Source organism: Pimephales promelas, chromosome 18, assembly GCF_988280905.1.
Source record: "Pimephales promelas chromosome 18, fPimPro1.hap1.1, whole genome shotgun sequence".
Lineage (NCBI taxonomy): Eukaryota > Metazoa > Chordata > Actinopteri > Cypriniformes > Leuciscidae > Pimephales > Pimephales promelas.
Genome location: NC_142786.1, coordinates 27,244,968 through 27,267,461, shown reverse-complemented (window position 1 = coordinate 27,267,461; position 22,494 = coordinate 27,244,968). Strand labels below are relative to the sequence as shown.

Here is a 22,494-nt window from a genome sequence, read left to right as displayed (position 1 = left end):
AGGATTACAGTAATTCACCCTCACAGAAGAACTGCTGGAGGAGACGCGGGCTCACAGCGCCTCTCTGTGGCTTCTAACAGGAACTGCAACACTTCAGCAACTGCTGGACAGCAAAGTGCAGTTCAGCAGAACTAAAGTGCCACAGGAACAGTAATAGATGGAAAGAAAGTCGATTTCCCAAGTTCAAAATCAGTTAAGCATCTGTTGGAAAATAATGATCATGAATGTTTTGCTCCACTGAAAGCATGTCTGATATTAACAAACCTCAGTGTGGCGTAATAGTGCACATAAGTAGTGTTCCAGCCCACGGACTGCTCACCTTTACTCTATAGTTTTCATTCTTTCATTTTTTTTTTTTGTCGAGTTCTTCCAACTCAGTTTTGTTTCTATTTTGGATTTTATTTTAAAAGCACAGTCAACTTTTCAGTATAAAATTCTGTACTGTGGAATTATTGCATAAACAATCTATTTGCATAAACTATCCTGGATTTTATTCACAGTTCATGTTTCTCTCCTGGCTTTTTTCTTCTGAACTTGCTTCGGTGGTTCCCAATTCTGATCAGATATCTCTGTGGGAGCAAAAAAAAAAATATATATATAAATATTATATACATATTATTTTCAGCAAGATCATCATACATTATTAATGTTATTATACAACATATTAAAGTCAAATATGAAAATCTAGGAGAAGCTACAGTCCAGTGTTTTTCCTTCGTCGCCATCTCTGTTCGAAATGTGCAATTGCAGTCTTTCCCGGAATGATCAACTTTACGCGAGTCGTACTTCAAACACGGCACGACACGGCACATCGTGTGGATGAACACAATGTTTGCGGAGACTGTGAGGCTGTCAGTCACTGCGCCGGCATCCATACTGGCATTCTGAATCACAGATTATTCTTTTTTGGAAGTATGACCGACATTAGACAACACATTAGTGTAGTCTACAGAGTGGTGAGTTCCGACAGATGTAGCTGCGTCAGAGCCAAATATAGCCATATCAAAAGAAAATTATTTTATCTGCAAATTGAAAATGGCCGATACGATAACCATAAAAATGTTTAATATCGGCGCCGATAATCGGTCGACCCCTAATTACAAGCTAACCGCTTTGAATCGAGCTAAGGCAAGCAGATAGTTTTGAACACTGTATTTTCTCAAATATGTATTTCGGATGGACTGCAGCTTTAAAGTTTTATTTCTGTATTTTTTGTGGCGAGAAAAGCGTGGATAAATGACAAACAAACAATATTCTGAAATTATGTATCATAAAAAAAAAATTAAATGTATGTGTGTAAAATGCATTTACCTCACACATTATATTGATGGTAAAGACAAATTATGCCCTTTTACAAAGTATTAATTCTGTCTACTAGAATGTATTTTTTTCCTTTTTACATTACACATTGTGGCAGGACCTCACTTTTCAATCTGTCATTAATGCCTGGTTTAGTTCCTGTCTCTATGAAGCCCCTCCTGCCGAAAAGGGCAATGTGCTCTGATTGGTCAGCTGGACCAGAGTGTTATGATTGGGCAATTGACCAACTCAACTACGTCTCACCCCTTTTTTTCCAGTATGCCTTAGAGAGAAATTATTTGAATTTAATATGTCGTATATGTTCTCAAAAGAAAACTCAAGGTGTTCCAGGGAGTTGAGAAACAGTGTTTACTGATATAGAGATTTCCTCCCTTTAGAGTGGACTTTGTGCTTTGTAAACAGGAACATCACATACTAAAAAAGCATAATACGCCCTATTCAAACATTCTCACTAGATTCACCATTTCATTTGCGATTTACTCACTTGAAGACTGTGGAGGGATGTTTTGCTTGGATCCCTCATCCTTTGGAACATGAGGATGAAGCTTGACAGTCACACCTTCTTCAATCACCTTATAGAGGAACATACAATTTGGTCAGAATTCACAGTGTTGACGTTTAAGCGTTCAATGTGTCGATTCTCGGTTTATTATGATTTTTACCTCAGCGGTTGAACCTTCTTCCTCTGGTCTCTTCTTTTTCTTGCGTCTCTTAGATTTTCCACCTCCTGCAGGATCTGCCTGGTCCTTGTCATCGTTTGATTCCTGCAACCAGAAAGAACAAACATTTAGCAAAATCTACTAAAAGTACATTTATAAAATTATAACTAGGGATGTGCCCAAAGCCAAATACCTTAATAGGAAAGGCACAGATAATGGCTTCAAAACAAAAAAATTAATTCAACCAAATAATAGAAAAAAATATGAAAATATTCAGTCATTTCTTGTGTTTGCCAAATCACAGATGAGAGCATAGCACAATATTATGCATAAACCTCAAAAATCACTATGCAATATAATGCGTGTAAGAAGTGAATGAGTGTAAACTGAGCACAAATGAAATGACTGCATTGCTGTCTCAGAAATATCAACTAAGATACTGAATCATACACATTTTAATATGTGTGTTTAAATCATTTAAAATGAATTAAATAAGCACAGCACGATCAGAAATCAAATAGCCGCATTGCTGTCTCTTAAAAACCAGCTGTCAAGAGTAACATCATTTAAGATACTGAATCGTACACATTTTCTACTACTTGTCTGTTTCTTTTTAAATGTTTTAATCCTTGTATGATAATGATAGGCTATTACTAGTTCTTTGTAAGATGGCAAGCATTCATGTATTCTGTATAATTTTAGCATTTTTTGTATGCATAGTAAAAGTAGTTTTATTGATTTTGAACCACTGAATATTTTCATTCAATTTCCATGTCCTCCAATCAGCCATTTTAGTCCGACTCGTATATAAAGTTAAAGTACGTAAAAACGTTGTTTTTTTTAACATTTAGTATTATAATCAGAAGATACTTAAATATTAATTTACCGAGATTGGGAAAGAACCTTGAGGCAGGTCTCGACCTTGGGTCACCTGAAGCACAATTTCAGACAAATATTAAACAGTCTTCCCAATTAAGTTTTAAATCCCATTATATTGCATAGGGATTACATATTCAAATATTTGCTCCACCGCACACCCCAAATTATAACTGTTTTTATACCACAATTGGGCTGGAAACTGGAATCTCTTTCAAAGCAGGAGCATCAACTTTGGGCTCATAATTCCCCCATATCTCAGCTGGAGCGTTCCAGTCTGAGCTCGGGTCCACAGCGGAAAGACCATCTGAAATCACACAGAGACACAGGAAATGTTAATGGTCCTTTATGATATATCTACAATCATTTAGAAGTTTGTGGTCAATGATTTTGTTTTCTTCAGCAAGGACACATAGAACTCAGTAAATACTTTTTAATAAGATCTCTGATGAATAGAAATTTAAAAAAAAAAACAATGAAAAAATAAAATATGCATGGTTTACACAAAAATATTAGACATCACAACAGTTTTTAACATTGATAATCATAAATGCTTCTTGAGCACCAAATCAACATATTAGAATTATTTCTGAAGGATCATGTGACACTGAAGATGTATTTTTGATCAAATAAATGCAACCGTGGTGATTTAAAAAAATAATAAAAATTTACCGAACACAAACTGACATTTTCTATAAAAATGTAATTAGTAAATACAGTCTCTCATTTCTGAGACTAAATAAGTTTTGATCTTACTGGAGCTGGACCATTCATTGTCAGGGGCGGGTGTATTGTCCCATTTCCCTATTTCAATGTTCGGTTTAGTCCGAGTCTCTCCACCTGTAAAACACATGGGAAAAGATGATTAATATTTGTAGTGTTTATTAGCATACAAGGAGAAAATGATGTGCTCCTTACAAGAACGTCCTCTTAGTGAAAATAAAAGGTTACACATACCTGGTGGGTTCAGTCTAAGCATTACGTTCACTGGGTTTGGTTCTGCCTTAATTTTTCCATCCAAATTAGTCCATGCCCCTGACAAATAATAAGACAGCATGCTTATCTATTATTTTATTATAGTAAAATTGAAAAATATTTCTTGATAAACCAAACTGCTCATTTGCAAAATATAAAATTACTGTGATAAAGGTTTGGTTACTATGCTTACCATCTTAATAATATAAAATAGAGTAAAGTGTAATAACCCCAAGGTTTGAATTTATTGGAACTACCATCTAATCATTTACTACACGTAAGAAGAAACTCCAAGCTCTGTTACAATTACCTGAAGATAAAAACCGTCAAATGCAGCTGTAACTGTTATAAACTCAAGGCAAGGTCATAAACAAGTGTGATCTATTACCTTCTGACTCTAGTTTCCAGGTGGAGTTATCACGGTTCTTTTGCCCAAGGGTCTTTCTCCCAGTAGACCACTTCTCGTTGTTTAAAGCGCTTGTTTGCGCTGACTTCACAGGCTCCTCCATTAACCCTCCACCGTTCACAGAGTTCACATCATTATAGTTAGACGTCACTAAAGGAAAAGGTGATATTTGTAAGGTATATTCTGCTTGACACCGTTCAAAAGTCTCTCGAGTTGACAAATAATGCATTTGTTTGAATGTATTCCTGAAATGGCATAGCTGAATTTTCTGCATTTAGCATCAAGTTTTCAGTGTCACATGATCCTTTAAATATTATTCTGATGATGATCTGGTGCTCAAGTTGAAACTTTTCTACATTTCTAATTCATTTCTTGATTAGTCAAAAATGCATAAGGGTTTCCACCAAAAAATAAGCAGTTTCAACATTGATAAAGTTCAAAAGAACAGCATTTATTTGAAATAGAAATATTTAGTAACATTGATGCTGTCAATGACATTTTTAATCAATGCATAATTTTATATTCTGTAAATTAAAAGGTTTTTTTGTGGGGTTTTTTTTTACCTGGGGCTGTGATGACATCACTCTTCGTGGCCTTGGCACGTGATGACTCTACAATAAATCAAAGGAAAAGATCTCTAATCATTAAAACTGCTTAGAAACTTAAGCCTGTTTTATGCTTCTGCATCGAATTGACAGTGTACCCCCGCAGACCCCTCTACGTCACCGCAAACCCCTCTCCAACCCCTCCGCCATAGCTCGACGTGCACCTCCCAAAAATTGTAACAACGCGTCGAGGCGACGCAAACCGCAACAGCTGTGATTGGTCACATCATACATCATTTCCCGAGTGTAGCTTAGACATTAGACTGAGATTTGCGCAAAACTTTTGTGATTTTTTTCGATAAAGTACTGCGAAATGACACCGTTTTAATTAACCAATGTTATGCGACTAAATAAAACGTCTTTTTTTCCATCTCTCGATAAGTCATTCCAAAAAACATGGCAACGGACATTGGTTTATGGCCTATATCAGACAGCCTCACTAGACATTATTATTATCAATGGAAGGAGACGGGGTGTGTTATCCAAGCATTAATGGCAGGGAAAGACACGGAGTTCCTGTTCTCCCTCATTTCTGCTCCGAGGTCTTGACTGTGGCATTTCTTTGAGGTTTAGAGTCCAGTAGGCTATTCCTGTAATTATTGTTTCTTTTATGAATTGAATAAAGAACTCTGTCTCGTATTATGTCCAAAAGGTCAGTGTACTTTTGTGTCCATTCGTTTTCCCTTATTTAACCCATAACTGAAAAATGAAAAATAAACGATTGTTGTATTTTTAAAATGAGGAAAAAAAAGGAAACCCCTGCATATTAACATGATCTTGAATGCCATCAGCACAGAAATGTGTCGAGTAAAATCTAAATAGGATTCAAAGGAAAAGCGTACCCTTGTTCTTCTTGGTGCCAGTTGTGGATGCAACCACAGGTTGTTCCACCTTCTGGCTGGCATGGTCTCCAGCTTCAGGGCTCCCAGAGCTGTCGCCAGGGCCCTTCTCCTTTTTGCGCTGCTGACGTTTCTCTCGATTACTGACCTTGGTTTCCCACGCACCTGCTAAACACAGTCATACTGAAAAAGAACCTTCTCAAAGCAGATCACTTGACTTTATTTAAGCAAGATATTTTACATTTCAACTTGTATTCCAAGTCTAATTACTAACAAACAATTTTCATAGTGAAAAAGTCAAGTTGCCACTGCAGTTTGGTAACCTAGTTTGATACCTTCATCAGGTTCCTTGGCATCCGTGGAGGAAACAGCTTTGGTTGGCTTCACCTCGGGTTTTGGTTTCTTCTTGTTTTTCTTGGTCTACATAGGAACCAAAAACACTCGTTTACAACTTCCTGACAAGTCATAAAGCAAGAATCTTCTTACTCTCACACTTACTACAGACACAAAGTGCCGTTTCAGAGATATCTTAAAAAGCTTATTTGATCTTGTAAAAACTATGCCTAAAGTTTGAAGTCTTGGGACAAAGTACAGTTCCCCTCTGGATGTACCCTACATTTGCTGTATCTGCATTATCAAATTACAGCCCGATACTGACACCCGACCTCTCTCAATCACTGTTTACAGACTGAACCAAGGCTGGTGCAAACGTTCATAGCTCTACTTGAAGTGGAGTTACAAGAATGAACAAGCGAAGTAGGAAAGAGTGGACTTATATAGATAATATCCAGGGATTATAAGGATATAATATCAGCTACTGCGACTAGTGGTTTTCCAAATTTATTAGCCACTCAGCATTTTCACTGGCAACAATTTTGACATCGATACGATGGGGAAAATAGATATTTTTAATAATGTCTCATAACTTGGAAGCAGGTAGATTAGGCTGCTGTCATTTTAAGACCTGATGCACAGATCTGTTATATAATATTATGCATTCACTTAAAACATAACTGACTGTGTTTACCCCAGAACCAAGAACGGCATTTGAGACTATTTTGTGTTTATTTGACTGTTTAAGCTCAATAAGCAGCAAAAATAACTTAATTTAGTACTAAAAGGCAGCTTTGAATGCGCACAATCTGGGGGATTGAGTAAAATTAGGCGCAATCCCACGCAGAAATTCAAGCATCCAACATTGATTTTTTTTTTTATATGAATTCAACCCGCCAAAGTGGCAAGTAGGAATGACTGTGTTACACTCCTCTACTGAAACGTAGGTGGATAGTTGTTGATTTTGTTGTTATCTCAAAGTGCTGTATAAACATTTGCAAAAGATAAATCATTGCATAATTATGTTTGATGATGTAAGCAAAAAAACAAAAAAAACAAAAAAAAACAAAAAAAAACAATCTCCAAACGTTCTGCTATTCAGAGGAGCTGCAGAGCAAACTAAAGTCACTGCCAAATGTAAATACTACTACAGTTATTGTGACTATAAATATATAAACAAACCAATAGACTTCCTCAATGAAACCAGAATGAATACTTCTATGTGGAACAACCTTTGTATCAGCAGGTGGCTGTACTGGTGCTGGTGCTGGTGAAGGAGGGGGTTTCTTCTTCTCCTCGGTGACTTTGATTTCCTGCTGAGGTTCAGCCACTGTCTGTCCATTTGCCTGGGCCTTCTGCTGCGAGCACATGACAGTTACAAACCAACAAACTCCACATTTCCTTCCTCTATGAACTGACAGTGCTTGAAAACTCCCCTTAGGGCACGAAAACTGTCACAATATGCGTTAGACTTACAAAAGGTGGTGTTTAGCTGAACCGAAAGTTATGAAAGCGTGAGTTAACCGGTCAGCTCTACAGTGCTACGTGGCTCTTCTATCGCCTTCGTGTCTCTTATATCACGACACTCGTAATATAATAATAACAACGCCTGAGTTGTTCATTTATTCTGAATGGGGACGATAAATAATTTAGAATGAAATAATTTTGATAGGGAAAAGATTTCTATAGCAACAGCCGTTTCTCACTGGTTTTGACAGGTTAGCACGTTAGCAGCTAACGTTATTCGTGCTAATCTCTCTAACAAGATTCATATGATTTATATGACTGCATCTCAAAAACTTAATAAGCTGCCTATCTATCTCTTAAATTTGGGTGTCACATAAGTGTCCAAAAGAGCTGTCTAGGAAGGCAGTTGTCTTGGTTTTGAGATAACAGCCATTATCACTAGGCAATCACGATCACAGGCCGCTTACCTTGTCGGATGCTTTCTTTTTGTTCTTCTTCTTCGGTTCGCTTGGCTCGGTCTTCACAGTCTTCGGTGACAGAGCGGTCTTGACCGGGATCTCGGCGACGGTGCTGGGACTCACAGTAACTGGGACGGCTCGGCGCTTCCTTCGTCCACAGGCCGGGAGCACCACCAGCACAATCAGCCCGATAAGAGCCGTGCTCAGAATCAGCCACGACGGATACTGCTCCGGTTTTATCCCCAGATCAACCCCCAGCTCGGCTCGGAGGAAATCCAGGCCGGAGGACAGCAGCCCGCGGATACGGTCGGACACGTATTCGGCTCGCTGTGTGGCTAAAGTTCGCCAGTCCTGGTCCATTTTAAGCAAGCGGACAAGAACCGCACGAAGAGACGAATAATGAGCTCCTGCTGCTGGCAGCGGGAGAGAGTCAGTGAACGGCAGGAGGGGAGTGGCTTTAGAATTGCTTGCTTTCTTGCGTGATAGTTGTGTCTCAATACCTATCGATCTGGCTACCTAGACAACACTTTTTGCGCGTCATATGAGGGCGCTGCATTGTTGGACATCAAGGAGAAGGCAATCAAAAGAAATGTAAATATTCTAGTTCCACTTCTGGTTTATCTTGAACGAGTTCTTTCATAGTTCAACTTACCTTACTCTTGCGAAACAAGAGTATTTATTTTTCTTTTAAACTATGCCTATTGCCAAATTATGAGATCATTTCGGATTTAAGCAGAAAAGATAGCAAAAAAATAAATACATAAGGGTGAAATAAATCTAATTCATATTCATAAATGGTCATGATTCATGAAAAAGAACCGACTCAAACGAGTCATTCATTCAGGAATCCGACTAAACACCAAACACTACTACATGCTCTCAAGAGTATATTCTGCGGAATCACTTTAAAGATACGGAACCAAAATTAAAAAAATTCTGTACAAATATCTTTGATTTACATGTCATTTTACACAGTATTGTAATCTATTTATCAATTGCGAAATATTTAACCGGTTCTGAATAAGGTTTTCGATTCTCTTAACTATGTAAGCTTCCGCCATAGAATGAAAAATATAAAAGGTAATTACGACTTTTTATCTCACAATTTCTGACTTTATTTCTCAGAATTGGGATATAAAAAGTCAGAATTGCGTGATAAAAAGTCGCAATTGCGAGTTGTAAAGTAAGAATTGAGAGATATAAAGTCAGAATTGCGAGATATAAACTCGCAATTGTGAGAAAAAAACTCAGAATTGTGAGAAAAAAATTCACAATTATTTATTTAATTTTTTTATTCAGTGGCGGAAACAAGTATTTTGACAATATGTAAATATTGCATTTATAAATAATTATAAATAATAATTAATAATAATAATAATAATAATTTATAAATAATGCATTTATTTTTGTTGTTTTTATTTTATTTACCTTTAAATTACTGATTCGATCCATAAATAATAAATAAATAGTAAATTAAGCACATTCCGGCAACTTAACTCCCAATTTCATGCACAATTTTTTTGATTCAACTCAAAATGTTTTAAAATTGGGTGTTTTTGTAGACCTCTTGTGGAAAAAATATAACATAATATTTCAGGACGCTTGCCACTAGATGGCCTTATAGCTCTATATGGAGCAAATGAGCTCTTCCGATGAGTCCTAAAGTCACAGAAGACCTTCAATTTTTCTTAAGTTTGCATTCATATACACGTGTAGAACAAAGACTTTATAATATATATTTATGTTTTATTAACCATTTTCTATAAAGCATTCCTTGCATTCCATTAATTCCTATGGGGGTCAAATTGACCCGCGAGTGAAAGATTTGGTACTTTTTAAAATTTCAACCACAAAACTCCTCCTTTGTTTTGTTTTTGAACGTTCATGCGGTTTTACTACCATTATTGTATTTGGTTTTTAGGTCAGTTGCAACTCTCTTGTTATTATGTGCCTAATTTGTAATTTTAACAAGGGGGATTTGAAGACAGCCAGCAAGTGGTGTGTGTGTGGACCTCTCAAATGTGCCCAAATACTGTTAATGAAGGAACAAGACTAACTAACATGTTATTCAACGTTGAATTTCCAGAGAACCGGATGATGTTTAACTCTCATATAACCTGAATCGTTATAAAATGGTACATTTGACAGAGGAAAGTTGAATGTCCTGAACAGTGAACGTGTGACATCTCATAGGCTAATTTGACAAACTTTTATTGTAATATAAACCTCAACATTTCAAGGTTTTCTCTCTGAAATGGCTTATAATGGATTTTGACACTTGACATTGTCAACCCAATGTAATTTTTTAGCCCTTGTTAATGTAATTGTTAATGTTAATGTGTCATGGGTTATCATCTTCCATGTTACACAAGTTTCAATCTTTATGTTTAATCTAAAACATTTTGAAATTCTAAAACATTTACACCACAAAAATATTTGTTTTTGTTTCTGCTTGAGAACCCATAATTTGTTTTCTGCTTGTCTGTGTACCTTGGAGTCCCATGTGAAAAAAACCCTAAATAAAACAAGTTCGCTATTCATTTTTCATTTTCAGCTTTGACTTAAAAAAAATTAAAAAATAAAAGTAAATTGACGACTTTTTTTCAGTAGGAAGTAATAAAATACTGTCCAATAAATAAATACAATTTCTTCAAGTTCATCATTAGAAATCAGCATCAAGAGTGAATTCACTGTCCATCATGTTTGACATCACTCCAAGTCGCTGGTATTCCCCAACTCGCTTCTCGAAGAAATTCGTTTTTCCCTCCAATGAGATTGACTCCATAAAGTCGAAGGGGTTTTCTGAACGGTAAACCTTTTGAGACATAAATTATAAAGCACAGTTATATAAATATAAAGATTATCGGACAAAAATCAGAAGACAATCTCGATAAAATACTGACTTTGGGCAATCCTAAGTCTGTTAGCAATCGGTCAGCCACAAACTCAATGTACTGCTTCATGAGAGAGCAGTTCATCCCGATCAAATCGACCGGTAAGGCTTCTGTGAGAAACTCCTTCAGGAAAGACAGATACAATTACCTTCATGCCTGAAATAATGCATTCCACATTACTAGAGCACAGCAATGAGAACTTACCTGTTCAATGCTCACAGCTTTTTTGATGATATCATTCACTCTGTCAGCAGAAGGTTTTTTCACCAAGTAGCTGTACATTAGACAGGCGAAATTACAGTGCAGACCCTGTGAAGGTTCAGAATAAACAACAATAGCCTTGATTAGTTTTTCACTCTTATCTCCACTATATTTGTTTAGCATTTATAACACACTTTGATCAAATCATGATCTAATTATCTTAAAGCCTCTACTGATAACATTATCATGTTTTTGTTTTAACCTCATCTCTGCTGATGAGTTCATTGGAGTAGGTGAGTCCAGGCATCAGGCCTCTTTTCTTCAACCAGTAGATGGCAGCAAACGATCCAGAGAAGAAGATGCCTTCAACCGCAGCAAAAGCTACTAGTCGCTCTCCTAAGAATAAATAAATGAACAAAATCTGCTGTTGATCAAATCTAAAAATAACCAATTTTGTACTCTTATTTTAGGAAAAAATAATTTTTCACACACACCAAAAGTTGAGTTTGTGTCAGAGATCCATTGTAAGGCCCAGTCTGCTTTCCGCCTTACAAGAGGCATGGTCTGAATTGCATTAAACAAATAGTCCCTTTAGGAAGAAGATATTTGGATTTAGAGAGGATCCTTACATTGTATTAAAATAGCATGTTTAATGCAATAGCAATTTGATGATGCCGAGTTAAAAAAATATTAAGATATAAGACTTTTCAGCTTTAATTTAAAATAAAGTGTTACCCATGTTTTGTGAGAAAGTGTGGAATGTTTGGGATCAGCACCCCAAAATTAGAGAGAAAGAATTATTGGATTTCATTCAGAAAATATTATGAAAGGAATAATAAATGAAACGTTTATAACACAAGTTGTTTTTAAGACTATTATAATCTTAATCATGATGTTCATATAAAACACAAGTAGAACAATCAATACCTTCGTATCTCTTACGACGTGTTTTGAGGCTCATAAACCACATAAGGAAAAGGTTAGCAAAAGCTGCTTAACTGAATCTTGCACCTGTCACCTGTGTAAAAGCTGTAACTGACATTGTTGAGAGTACACTTCATTTTCATCTCACCTCTCTTTCAGATCCCTGATGTAGGTGTTGATGAGCATGCTGTACATTTCGGAGTGCACATTCTCGATGAGGATCTGAAAGCCGTAGAAGGATCGAGCCTCCGGGAGCTGCACCTCTTGACTGAACCTATGCACCTGTTAGAAATAAAGACATTATGTTTATTTGAAACATCTTGTTCTACTGATCTATTTCATAACATTTTATATTGGTTTCATCTTAATGTGAGTTAGAAGGAGATGCACTTGCCAGGTTCTCATTGACTATCCCATCACTTGCTGCAAAGAAAGCCAGTATATGGGATATGAAGTGTTTCTCTTCAGACTTCAGGCTGTCCCAGTGAACCAAGTCTTTTGATAAGTCCACCTTTACAAACCCATTAAAACGTTTAGTGGTTTCAAAAAAGCTAATGTCATTAGTTCAAACAGCATTTATCATAACATGGTTTTGTATTGTAAAAAGGAATTGTGATCGGGCTCTAAAAAGAGTAGTTATTTAAAGTATTTTGAGCAAATGGGAAAGCTTGAGGTCCTAACTGAGACACGATTTCGAGGGAGGACCTGTCATGACAACAGTCCAACAGCAAACACACCAACTCAAGATAATGTTCTGTTTATTATTAACATTGTTACGGCCTTTGGCCTGTTTTTGGTCGTTCCCCTGCTCCTCCTCTCTTTCAGGCTTAATTGCTAACACCTGGGAAGATGGTGCTTTAAATGGGAGCTTCTCCGCTGTATGGCGGGCTTTTTCCTCATCTGGTGGCTGAAGACTCCGACGCTGCTCGGCTAGCTGCTTCAGGCTTAGACCTCGCTCGATACGCCAGGATTTCACAGAGATGCACCTTTAAGTTTATCTGAGTTGATGTCTTTTATTTTTACATCCAACATCTGCACACATACACACCTACAACACATCCCAGCACTTACTTTACACTGCTGATGCTGACATTCATATCCCATGATTAATTACGTTGTTTGTATTTGCGTTCGATACACAATAAATTTATGTTTGGCACAATTTGTTTATGGCATGGTCTCCCATTGATTGTTATGGCCTGGAGTCAGTCATAACAACATGCACTGAAGTTATGTCTTTTGCTGTTTTAAATGCTCGAACTCTTTAAATTGGGGTGGATTCTGATTGGCTGTTCATGTTTTTATTGTTCATCAGCTCAGCTGTAAAAATCATTCTGAAAGTGATAAAATATTCCGTTAACCGGACGGCCTTACAATTACATACATTTTTATTTTTGGTTGTCCTATCCCTTTAATAAAACCCGGTGATCGCACATCACAAAAAACCCTTGCCAAAGTTATAATCTTAATACTAAATTGATCATTCAAAAATAATATTCACCTCCTCGACTGTCCAGAATGAAGCTTGAGCTTGTTTGTACATTTTCCAGATGTCTGGATATTGAATAGGGAAAATGACAAATCGTTTGGGGTTCTCTCTGAGGAGGGGCTCGTCTTCAATACTGCTTGGGTCAACATCCTTGTGACCATTCTGCAAGAGAAACATGACTGTTAATAGCGGATTTAACTTATTCACTGAAGTTTTATTACATCGGCTATTCGTTATTAAAGCGCAAAGAATAAATGTGTCATCTGTCAATGTGGTGATGACGAATCCGCTTACGAAAAATTTAAAACGACATTTTCATTTACGTGTGCTTTAAAGAAAAACATTACAATTCTCACCTATATTCACATTTTAATACATCAAAATAAATATAAACTAATCTCTACATAATTCATACCTTAAATTTACCACTTTTACAAATCGCTTTTGCGATTCGCAACACATAACACCCCTTTTACAGAATCTGTTATTATAATACACAGTACATTCGAAACTGTATTGCTATTAACACTTACTTATGTATCATTATGATCAAATATCGCTTTATTTAGCGCTAAGGTCACCTTTTCCTGTGCGCGAGGCTCTTTGTTATGAAAGCTTAAAGCCGCGCACATATTCAGGCAGGCAGATTCAACACTTATTCAAAGGCCGCATCGTACGCGGCATAATAATGTATTATTAACGTTAACGTTACCTGATATTCCGTAATGTCCGTCTGAGAGTTGCTTATACTGGAGTTCATGATTATAGTCGTGTTTGGTCAGCAGCGACGAAGCTGCGATCTCTCTTCGTTGACTGTCATTGAAAATGACTAACTTAACTGAAGCAAGCATGCATAACACGCTTATCGCTCCTCCTCTTCCACAGTGCTTCTGTACAGAAATTAACCCTTTCGTTTCTTCAAAATATAAAATGTAAGTTAACCTAGTAAAATATAAGTTAACCTTAACCACCCGTCAGCTAGTTCAATTAAATAATAAAAGTACTAGTACCTTGTGTAATGCAGTTTCATTGATTCACACATGATTTTAAAATTGAGACAAAAATGACTCGATAGTATTTGCTCAGAAATGTATTAAATTAATATTTTAATCACTTTTACAAGCACAATTTTACACTCAAAAACAGGCAATGGTCCATTAGTGCCTTAGACAAAAGTATATTTCATTAAGGGGTGTGATTTTATAAAACCGTGAGCTGTTATAATCAAACTTGAACACCATGAGGTATAACATGAATTTGAAATATACACCATTTGACTTTTCAATTTTAGATTGAGAACTAGTGCCTTGTAGTATATATTCTGATTGTGGTGAAACTTGTATTTTAAGTGTAACTTAAGGTAAATGTCATCTCTAAGCAGGTTATCAGCAGAGTCATAACACCACGCCGTTTTTCTAGTTTTATAAAATATACAATTAAATAGGGAAAACGTGAGACCAATTTACATCTGCCTTCTACTAACAACCTGGCAGAAGGTTCAACATCTTTTGAAGGGACACTGCAAATTATAGCACACTCTACCTTAGAGCACTATGAAATATATAACAACCTTTGGAAATACTGTCACGTGACACACCACATGTAGTTAGGAAACCATAATTTGGCATGAGGGGCGAAGAGAAGCTCCTTCTATAAAACCATGGAAAACTAAAAAGAGAGAACAAGGACAGACCGCTAAACCAACGTACACTTGTTCACACAATGAGGGTCATGGCCTATATGTGCAGAATCTAAAATCCATCATGATTTGAAACAAATGCATCTTGTACGGACAAATCATTTAAAAAGACTGTCAGTAGATCATCTATATCAATATATGTATACATAATAAAATTAAATTAGTTGAACATTTATGTAAACGGTGTTTAAGAAACCCAGGATTTGGGTGCCATCTCCACAGTCATCCATTTTGTTGCATATGTTTTCTTATATGGGGTTTCTGTCATTTTTGAGCAAAAAGGAAAGTGAACCTGTTGTAATTGTGAGAAACTGAGGTAACAATGTCAATCAATTAGATTTTGACCAATAACATCAAGTCAAATAGAATTTTCCACCCATGGAATGTTGACTCTGCAAGCAATTCACATGCCCAGTGGTTAGTGGACAGACTCTGGCTCTGTTACAAGCCATACTGGACCAAAGAGAGGTTTTTCATGGTGTCATCAAGAGAAATTCCCGCCTCTTGCATCTCAAACCTGGAGGAAAGAGGAAAAAAATGGCATTATATTCCCTTAAAACAACCTTTAAAATCACACAATCACTCCTTAGAATGAGTGAAATGAAAAGGGGGTGACAAAAACAGTCTACAAAAAGCACAAAAGGTCAAATGAAATGTGATCATAATCACCAGTCATCTGTGGAGATGGTGTAATACACAGGTGGCTGGTCTGCGTCGCTGAGGGTTGCTGGGCCCTCCTGACCGCTTGTCCCCATGTTGCTGAAAATGAGCCAGTCCCCAACAGCGAGCTCAGGGAGCAGGCAGTGCTCCACCACCTGGTCCAGTGGGTCACACGACGGGCCCCACAAGCTGCTGGAGAACACAGGCTCATCAAGGGTGAGCGACATCTGAAATACACAAAACATCCGGTTTAAAAACCTCATGTAACTGGTACAAATATTGGTCATGTGTTCTGGTGCATGCATTTTTTTTTACCTTGTGGACAGAGGGTGTGGCGATGACATTTCCAAACAACTTCCCAACAAAAGTTCCATAAACACCATCGTTCATGTAATACACAAATTCTGGTACGTCGTTTGGGGTCAGCTCATCTGAAAGTGCAAAAGACACTGAGAATATAAGATAAGGTAGATGTCTATCAAGGGCCACACATCAAATATAATGAGACTCACCATGTGTGGTGCTAAGGAGATCCCGGCATGCCACTTTTTTGCCAATAACATTGACAGCCAGGGTGAAGGAGGAAAACACAAAGAAATTCCCTGGTTCAGCAATGACGCTCACTCCAGACGCTGAGGGGAAATAGGCTTCCAGCAGAGGTTTGACAACAGAATGTACCTAATCAAACAGACATGAGAGAAATGCTTAGAGTAACATCTACGCTGGATGACAAAAAAAAGAAAAAAACATGAGAATCATGCTTGCTGTACCTGTTGCAACTGAAACTCAGAACCACTGAATCCTCCACCAATATCCAAGATGTTCATGTCAAAGCCTAATTCCTTCTGTAGAAACAAGGAGGTCTCAGCACTCCAATAGATACATGAAATAAATCAATTTAATTCTCTTAAAACTGACCCCCATGTCAAAGATGCAGCGAGCGTCTGACAGTGCATGGGTGTATGCTTGGGGATCTCTGCATGATGCTAACACCTGGAACCTGCAAAAAAATATCCCATTTTATAAAAAATCTTAAAAAGCCAGGAAGTCATAGCAGATTTATGGGGATAAATCCTTTCACTTACGTGACTCCAACCACATTTACACTCAACTCCTTGGCCATTTCTAGAAGGTGTCTACAGCCCTTCAGGGAGCAACCAATGGTCACACTCGCCTCTTCCACCTGTGATTCAGTAGACACTTGAAGCAAAAGCCTGTTAAGACAAGAACAGGAGAATTTCATAAATATATCAAAAAATATATCATGCACTAGACTAGACATCGGACATCTTTGACAGCCACGAGTTTGAAAAGCCATATTAAAGTAAAAAAAAAAGAGAATCCTTTAAAAAAATATATTTCAAGACTTTTTCTCCCCCATTCCACTCTATCTCATGTTTTTAAAACAAAAAGTGTTTGATCGACGCTTCGGATCAAACAAAGCTAAATACATAACTACAAGATGCTGTTGTGTTCATAATTTTTAATGCAATTTACAAAATTATATTTGATTTATAAACTGCTTTTTTTGTTTACAGACAGTTATGAGATGCATTAATATTTTGCTCCTTGCGCCCTCTTGTGGCCTAAGGAGACAAACTAAAAGCCTTTTTCTCCAAACTGAAATAATGCCTTATTTATTTGAACATAATATTATGTTCATATGTTGCATAATATAATATTATGTATTATATAGTATTATTTTCAGCCATTTTGACAGCCTTAGTCTTCAGTGTCACAAGACCCCTCAGAAATTCAAGTATACTCAAGTAACTTTTCATATTATTATTGAAAACAGCTGCTTCATATTTTTGGAAATCATGATAAATTTATTTCATGGTTCGTCGATGAATAGAAAATTTAAAAGAACAGCATTTTTCAAATGTAAATCTGTTGTAACATTATAAATGGCTTTATAGTAATATTTGAACAATTGAATTATCCTTGCTGAATAAACCATTAATTAATTTTTTTTATTGAGCCCAAACTTTTAAACTTTAGTGTAGGTGAATAGGTTTAGCAAGGACTTACTTGGCCTCAGGATGGGCGCGGGCAATTTTGCGAAGGTCTGCCTCATTTTCACACACCAGATAGTTAATGCCGTTCTTGGCAGCGTGTTTAATAAGTGAGAGCTGCTTGCAAACTCCAGAGAGGATGATGTTTTCAGGAGGGACATCATGATCCAACACCAATGTGGTTTCAGCCTGAAAGAAATCAATACATTTCTATTAGATGAGGTGCCTCAAAATCCAATGAGATGTTTCAATCAGATGTTTTCATAGTACTGTTTTGAGATCTTTAAAATATCTTAAAGTAAGAAAGAAAAATGTAAATGTTACTTGCCTTATTTGCACAGACAAAACCAACACCAAGTGCAGACAGGACTTCAATGACTACAGGGCTGCTGTTACAACAGACTGGGTAGAAGGGTCGAACTAGGGGCATAGTGGTCTTCCACAAAACATGCTGTCGCATTAGGGCCCCAAGGTCGGCCACAACAAATGCATTTTTTTCAGCCTGAGGAACAAAATCGGATCAAACAATGAAAAAACACAAGTGTTTTATTTCTTAACTTAAACAGACAATCATCATGCAACTTGACTACCAATTTTCTGAACTCACCAGATTTTGTTCATAGACGTGGTTGTCGATAACATTTTCAAGGGTCGTACCTCCCTCAAGTAGTTCTATAAAGTAGTTTGGTGCATCAACGAATCCTTTCATCTCAACCGTATTCCGCAAATCCGACAATCATAGAGAGTTTACTGAGCCGCTGGGGTATTCTGGGTATGCAACAAACTGTTTAAGGGAAAACAAATGGTTTTATAACAAAAACTTCAACAACATTCAAATAACCTTACGCTTTCAGACAAAACTTGACAACATGGCGTACAATTGACCGCTCGCAAAGAGTCCGCTATGTCCGACAAGCCATGCTGCTCTCACGCTTTGAAAAATACAAATGCATACAATGCACTGATAGACAGGACAGACAGACCAGACAACTTTTGATATGAAAAAGCCTCAACTCTCAAATTTGGTCATTTTTTTCCATTAATTTAAACAATAAATACCATTTTGTGGCTCTTTAATGTGTCTGACAGATCGCTATAGAGCCTCAAATACGAGAAAATTTACATGTGGTTTCCAGACCACGTTTCATTCTTAATTTATATTATTTTATTTTAAATACACAACTGCAGGAAATATATCACGCATGCACGTGATTTTTGGATATATTTTTTTAATAAAATTCTTACATATTGTACATTTAACCGCGGAAAGAAGTCAATACACTCCGTTTTTTCAAGTTCAAATCCTCCAACTCTCCAGACTGTTTTGTCAGACAAAAATGGAAGATTCAGTGGATTATGATTGGTCAGATCGCCTGTCAATCAAACTCCATGCGAAAGGTCAATTACAACACCTACCCACATATTTCAAAACACAGTATTTCATGAGCAAACTTTGAACAGGAAGTTGAGGTTTGTCATTAATCTAAATTGGGTTTACAACAGCAACAAAGCTAATAAGTACAACTAGCATGGATAACTAATCACATAGCTAGAGAAAGTATCACATGAGTCCAATTTTAGAGATGACAACACATAGGCTTTAAGAATGTGGCCTACAGGCTACTTTTTTTCCTCAGACCCAATCAAAATAAATCCCAGTGGCTTTGAAGCACAATAAAGTATTTGATGGTATTACCAATGGATTTGTGCAGTATGAATGGGGGCAAAGGTGTTAAATATAATCTACCAATAGTGTTACGTAAAACCAAAAATAATCCACTACAGTTGGGTGTGTGCAGACACAGATTTTTATCTGCAATTAAATAAATCATGTTATTATGTAATTGGCAATAACCGGTACTTCAGGAGAAGTGTGTAATACTTAGGTACTCACATGGACAAGGTGGGAGATGGTCCTCTCCCGCTATCAACTAGGATCCCAAGGCGGCTCAGCGTTGAAGTCGAACAGCTCGCGGTAGAGGGCCTCCCCTAGGCCTTCTGGGTATCGCTTATACACTCGCAGAGAGAGTGGGGAGCCCTGTGGAGACACAAAAACAGGTGTATAAAGATTTGATTTACAAGAGCAGCTGATGGATAAAATAAACTGACATATATTGGAACCAACAACAACAACAAAAGAAGTAGCCAGAGTGGTTAGAACATTTCTGAAATAATTCATCACAGAATCACAGATAAGCAACCAGTTTTCTAACACAGATGCATTCTATATTTTCAGCATTCCTTTATTTGTAGGCTATATTGTAGGCTTTTATCAAGTCACTGCTTTTTTACAGTTGTACTTTGTACTTGACCTGGGTGATGTTACTTCGTGTTCTCTTTTTTAAGCATTAAACACAGTCTTATCTTCATCTTCCCACATGGGATCAATAAATGAAGTAACTTGCTGAACATTTATCAGAGGTCATGGTGTTTGTTTCTTCATGTGGACACCACTTTAACCTATACAGCACACTGTATTATATTTAATACATGACTTTCTAGGGCCATGATCAACTGTTTAACTGTTTCCTATGGCCTTACCAATTGGGCAAGAAATAGAAGTAACGTTACAATAAATACTAATCCACTAAGGCTTAGAAACCTGTGGTAATATAGTGCTATTATGGTAAGTTATAATAAACATTTTGTAACTTAAGTGACTTGTGTTTGGGCATGAGGCAACGTTAATGAGTTTCTAGAGGAAAACAAAATTTTAACTCACATAAATTATGCAAGTATAATCTATTTTGTGACCATAAGAATGTCATACCTGAAATTAAATTAACGTTAGAACAAGGTAAACTAGTCTATATTTTAATGTTTAACACTCGTCATTCAATAACCTGACATGACATGTCGTAAGCACCTGGGTTTGGTCCACAGAACAGCTCACTAACGTTAACTATTTACCCGACTACACCCGTCATACACCAACAACTAATTATTTATACCAATAAAACCCGTGTAATTCTCATAAAATGTGAGTTTTAAATCCATTTCTCGTTGTCCTTCATGGAGCACTGCCATTGCCCGTATAAAGAGCGCAACTACAACCAACCGCCATGTTGTGTCACGGCTCCTTACAGCAAACGGCGAAATTTTTCCGGAATGAAGACTAAACACAACAAACGCTGTACTTACGTGAGATAACGGCCTGAAAGATTTGGAAAATCGTCTTCTCTTTTTCGGCGGAATTTTTAAAGAGTGGTGGGGACACAAATAGAAGAAAGAAAAGAGGCTTTAAGTGCCATATGCCTGGGTGAGAGGGCTCGGCCGAACACGAGAGCGATGCTGTCTATCTCAGGCAGATTCAGAAATGGTTGGTGGAAGAAGGCGGGCGGTTGGTTAGAGAACACGGGGCGGAGCCTAAGATCACATACTACTACATGAGCTCTGCTACTACAGCGAAGGCTTGGCTTGTGAATATTAATTAGGTTACGTAACTGGCTCGTGACTGGTTGTTCTGGAGAGGATTTCCAAGAAAGTTCAGCCCACTCTGATTAATATTCATGAGCTCAGCCTTTCGCATTTTTTTTTTAGTGGGATTCGAATTTCGAAGACAGAGTGGTGGGCGTACCCGGCGTAGACATCTGTACTCAAGAAAGAATTATGATTCATTAGCAAATTCCTTTTGGAGAAATGCGCTCCTTTAGACATCTATGGGCCACCGTGGGTTCTGTTTATGTTGTTTAATACAGTGCTTATGCTTTCTGATACACCCCATTATATAGGCCATGGTCATTGTTGTTATTTTTAGATTCATATATTGAATATGTTTGATACAACCAGCATATTTTTTATTTTATACTGTGTACAACTGTACCACCAGTACTAGTATAACCCGTTCATAATGTTGTGTTCTCTTTAATATGTTCTCTATCAACACAGACTGCATTCATCAGTTGTATTTCATCTGATTCATAATGTAGAAAACAATGATGATTAAGTTTACAGCTGGCAAAGCTGTCATAACAAACCTGTACACAATGATACATAAACATACAAAGCACAAGGTGGAATTGTTTTCATAGCCTTTTGCTGGGTGAATTAAAGGTCATATTCTGAGGTTTTGGGTTTTATTTGTTAGCCTTTTTTTTTTTTTTTTAGATAATTCCCCAAACAGACTAAAAAGCTTATTTTTTCAGACAAACAACTTGTTAAAGTAGAGTGCACATGCCTTCACTAAAGATCTTGTTTTGTTTCAGTAAATCGTTGCAAAATATGTTGCTCAATTTATATTCAACCTCATATCCTACTTTGTCTGCTAATCATGTTATTTACAATTGCAGTAAATTGAATATTTTAATTTTATTTAAACTGAATTTGCACATTAGCTGTATCAACTGAGTAAAAACATAAAGGTAGATCATTTGATACTGTGTAGGCCTACTGTGCTCAAATAACATTATATTGTATAGCCTATTTATAAACATGAAATACATGTATTTTGTGCAGCCTGAATTCTTGAAGAAAGTTTTAATTGAACTTAAAGTTTTAATTGAACTTATTTCACATATTGTAAAGTTTAGTAACTGAGTGGTTTCGTAGGCCTACATTTTGTCAAAAATATATATATATTTTGTTCTTCAATTGTTTTGTTAAGTGCTTTTAGGAGAGAATATTTAGTTACAAAGAATGCAGCCTCCTTTTGATCAAAATCAAATTGTTAATTTT

General features: G+C 36.8%; 3 protein-coding genes across 10 annotated transcripts; all 3 read right to left on the bottom strand.

Moving 5' to 3' along the window:
• Positions 1-378: 378 nt before the first annotated feature.
• mtdha (metadherin a) lies at positions 379-8,397 on the bottom strand. 7 transcript variants are annotated; one of them, XM_039680775.2, is made up of 13 exons: positions 7,948-8,397; positions 7,246-7,371; positions 6,016-6,100; positions 5,684-5,848; positions 4,800-4,847; positions 4,219-4,386; positions 3,813-3,890; positions 3,612-3,695; positions 3,041-3,162; positions 2,866-2,910; positions 1,983-2,084; positions 1,805-1,892; positions 379-569 (listed from the first exon to the last, which is right to left on the bottom strand). In XM_039680775.2, the coding sequence occupies exons 1-13, from the start codon at positions 8,296-8,298 to the stop codon at positions 502-504; spliced, it is 1,530 nt and encodes a 509-aa protein (XP_039536709.2). In that variant the 5' UTR covers positions 8,299-8,397; the 3' UTR covers positions 379-501. The 7 variants fall into 7 exon arrangements, with proteins under 7 accessions (XP_039536709.2, XP_039536711.2, XP_039536712.2 ...); XM_039680777.2 differs by having other exon boundaries at positions 7,246-7,368; XM_039680778.2 differs by having other exon boundaries at positions 5,684-5,845; positions 7,246-7,368.
• A 1,736-nt stretch (positions 8,398-10,133) lies between these two features.
• rrm2b (ribonucleotide reductase M2 b) lies at positions 10,134-13,638 on the bottom strand. Its single transcript, XM_039680659.2, has 8 exons — positions 13,459-13,638; positions 12,352-12,468; positions 12,106-12,239; positions 11,528-11,622; positions 11,296-11,429; positions 11,037-11,141; positions 10,842-10,955; positions 10,134-10,753 (listed from the first exon to the last, which is right to left on the bottom strand). The coding sequence occupies exons 1-8, from the start codon at positions 13,621-13,623 to the stop codon at positions 10,601-10,603; spliced, it is 1,017 nt and encodes a 338-aa protein (XP_039536593.2). The 5' UTR covers positions 13,624-13,638; the 3' UTR covers positions 10,134-10,600.
• Positions 13,639-15,428: 1,790 nt separating this feature from the next.
• Positions 15,429-21,138, bottom strand: azin1b (antizyme inhibitor 1b). Of its 2 annotated transcripts, none has more exons than XM_089123294.1 (12): positions 20,962-21,138; positions 19,715-19,858; positions 18,428-18,604; positions 18,149-18,322; positions 17,837-18,009; positions 16,891-17,019; positions 16,724-16,805; positions 16,576-16,650; positions 16,318-16,483; positions 16,121-16,254; positions 15,815-16,032; positions 15,429-15,662 (listed from the first exon to the last, which is right to left on the bottom strand). In XM_089123294.1, the coding sequence occupies exons 3-12, from the start codon at positions 18,527-18,529 to the stop codon at positions 15,587-15,589; spliced, it is 1,329 nt and encodes a 442-aa protein (XP_088979420.1). In that variant the 5' UTR covers positions 18,530-18,604; positions 19,715-19,858; positions 20,962-21,138; the 3' UTR covers positions 15,429-15,586. The 2 variants fall into 2 exon arrangements, with proteins under 2 accessions (XP_088979420.1, XP_039536592.2); XM_039680658.2 differs by having other exon boundaries at positions 16,121-16,236.
• Positions 21,139-22,494: the final 1,356 nt, after the last annotated feature.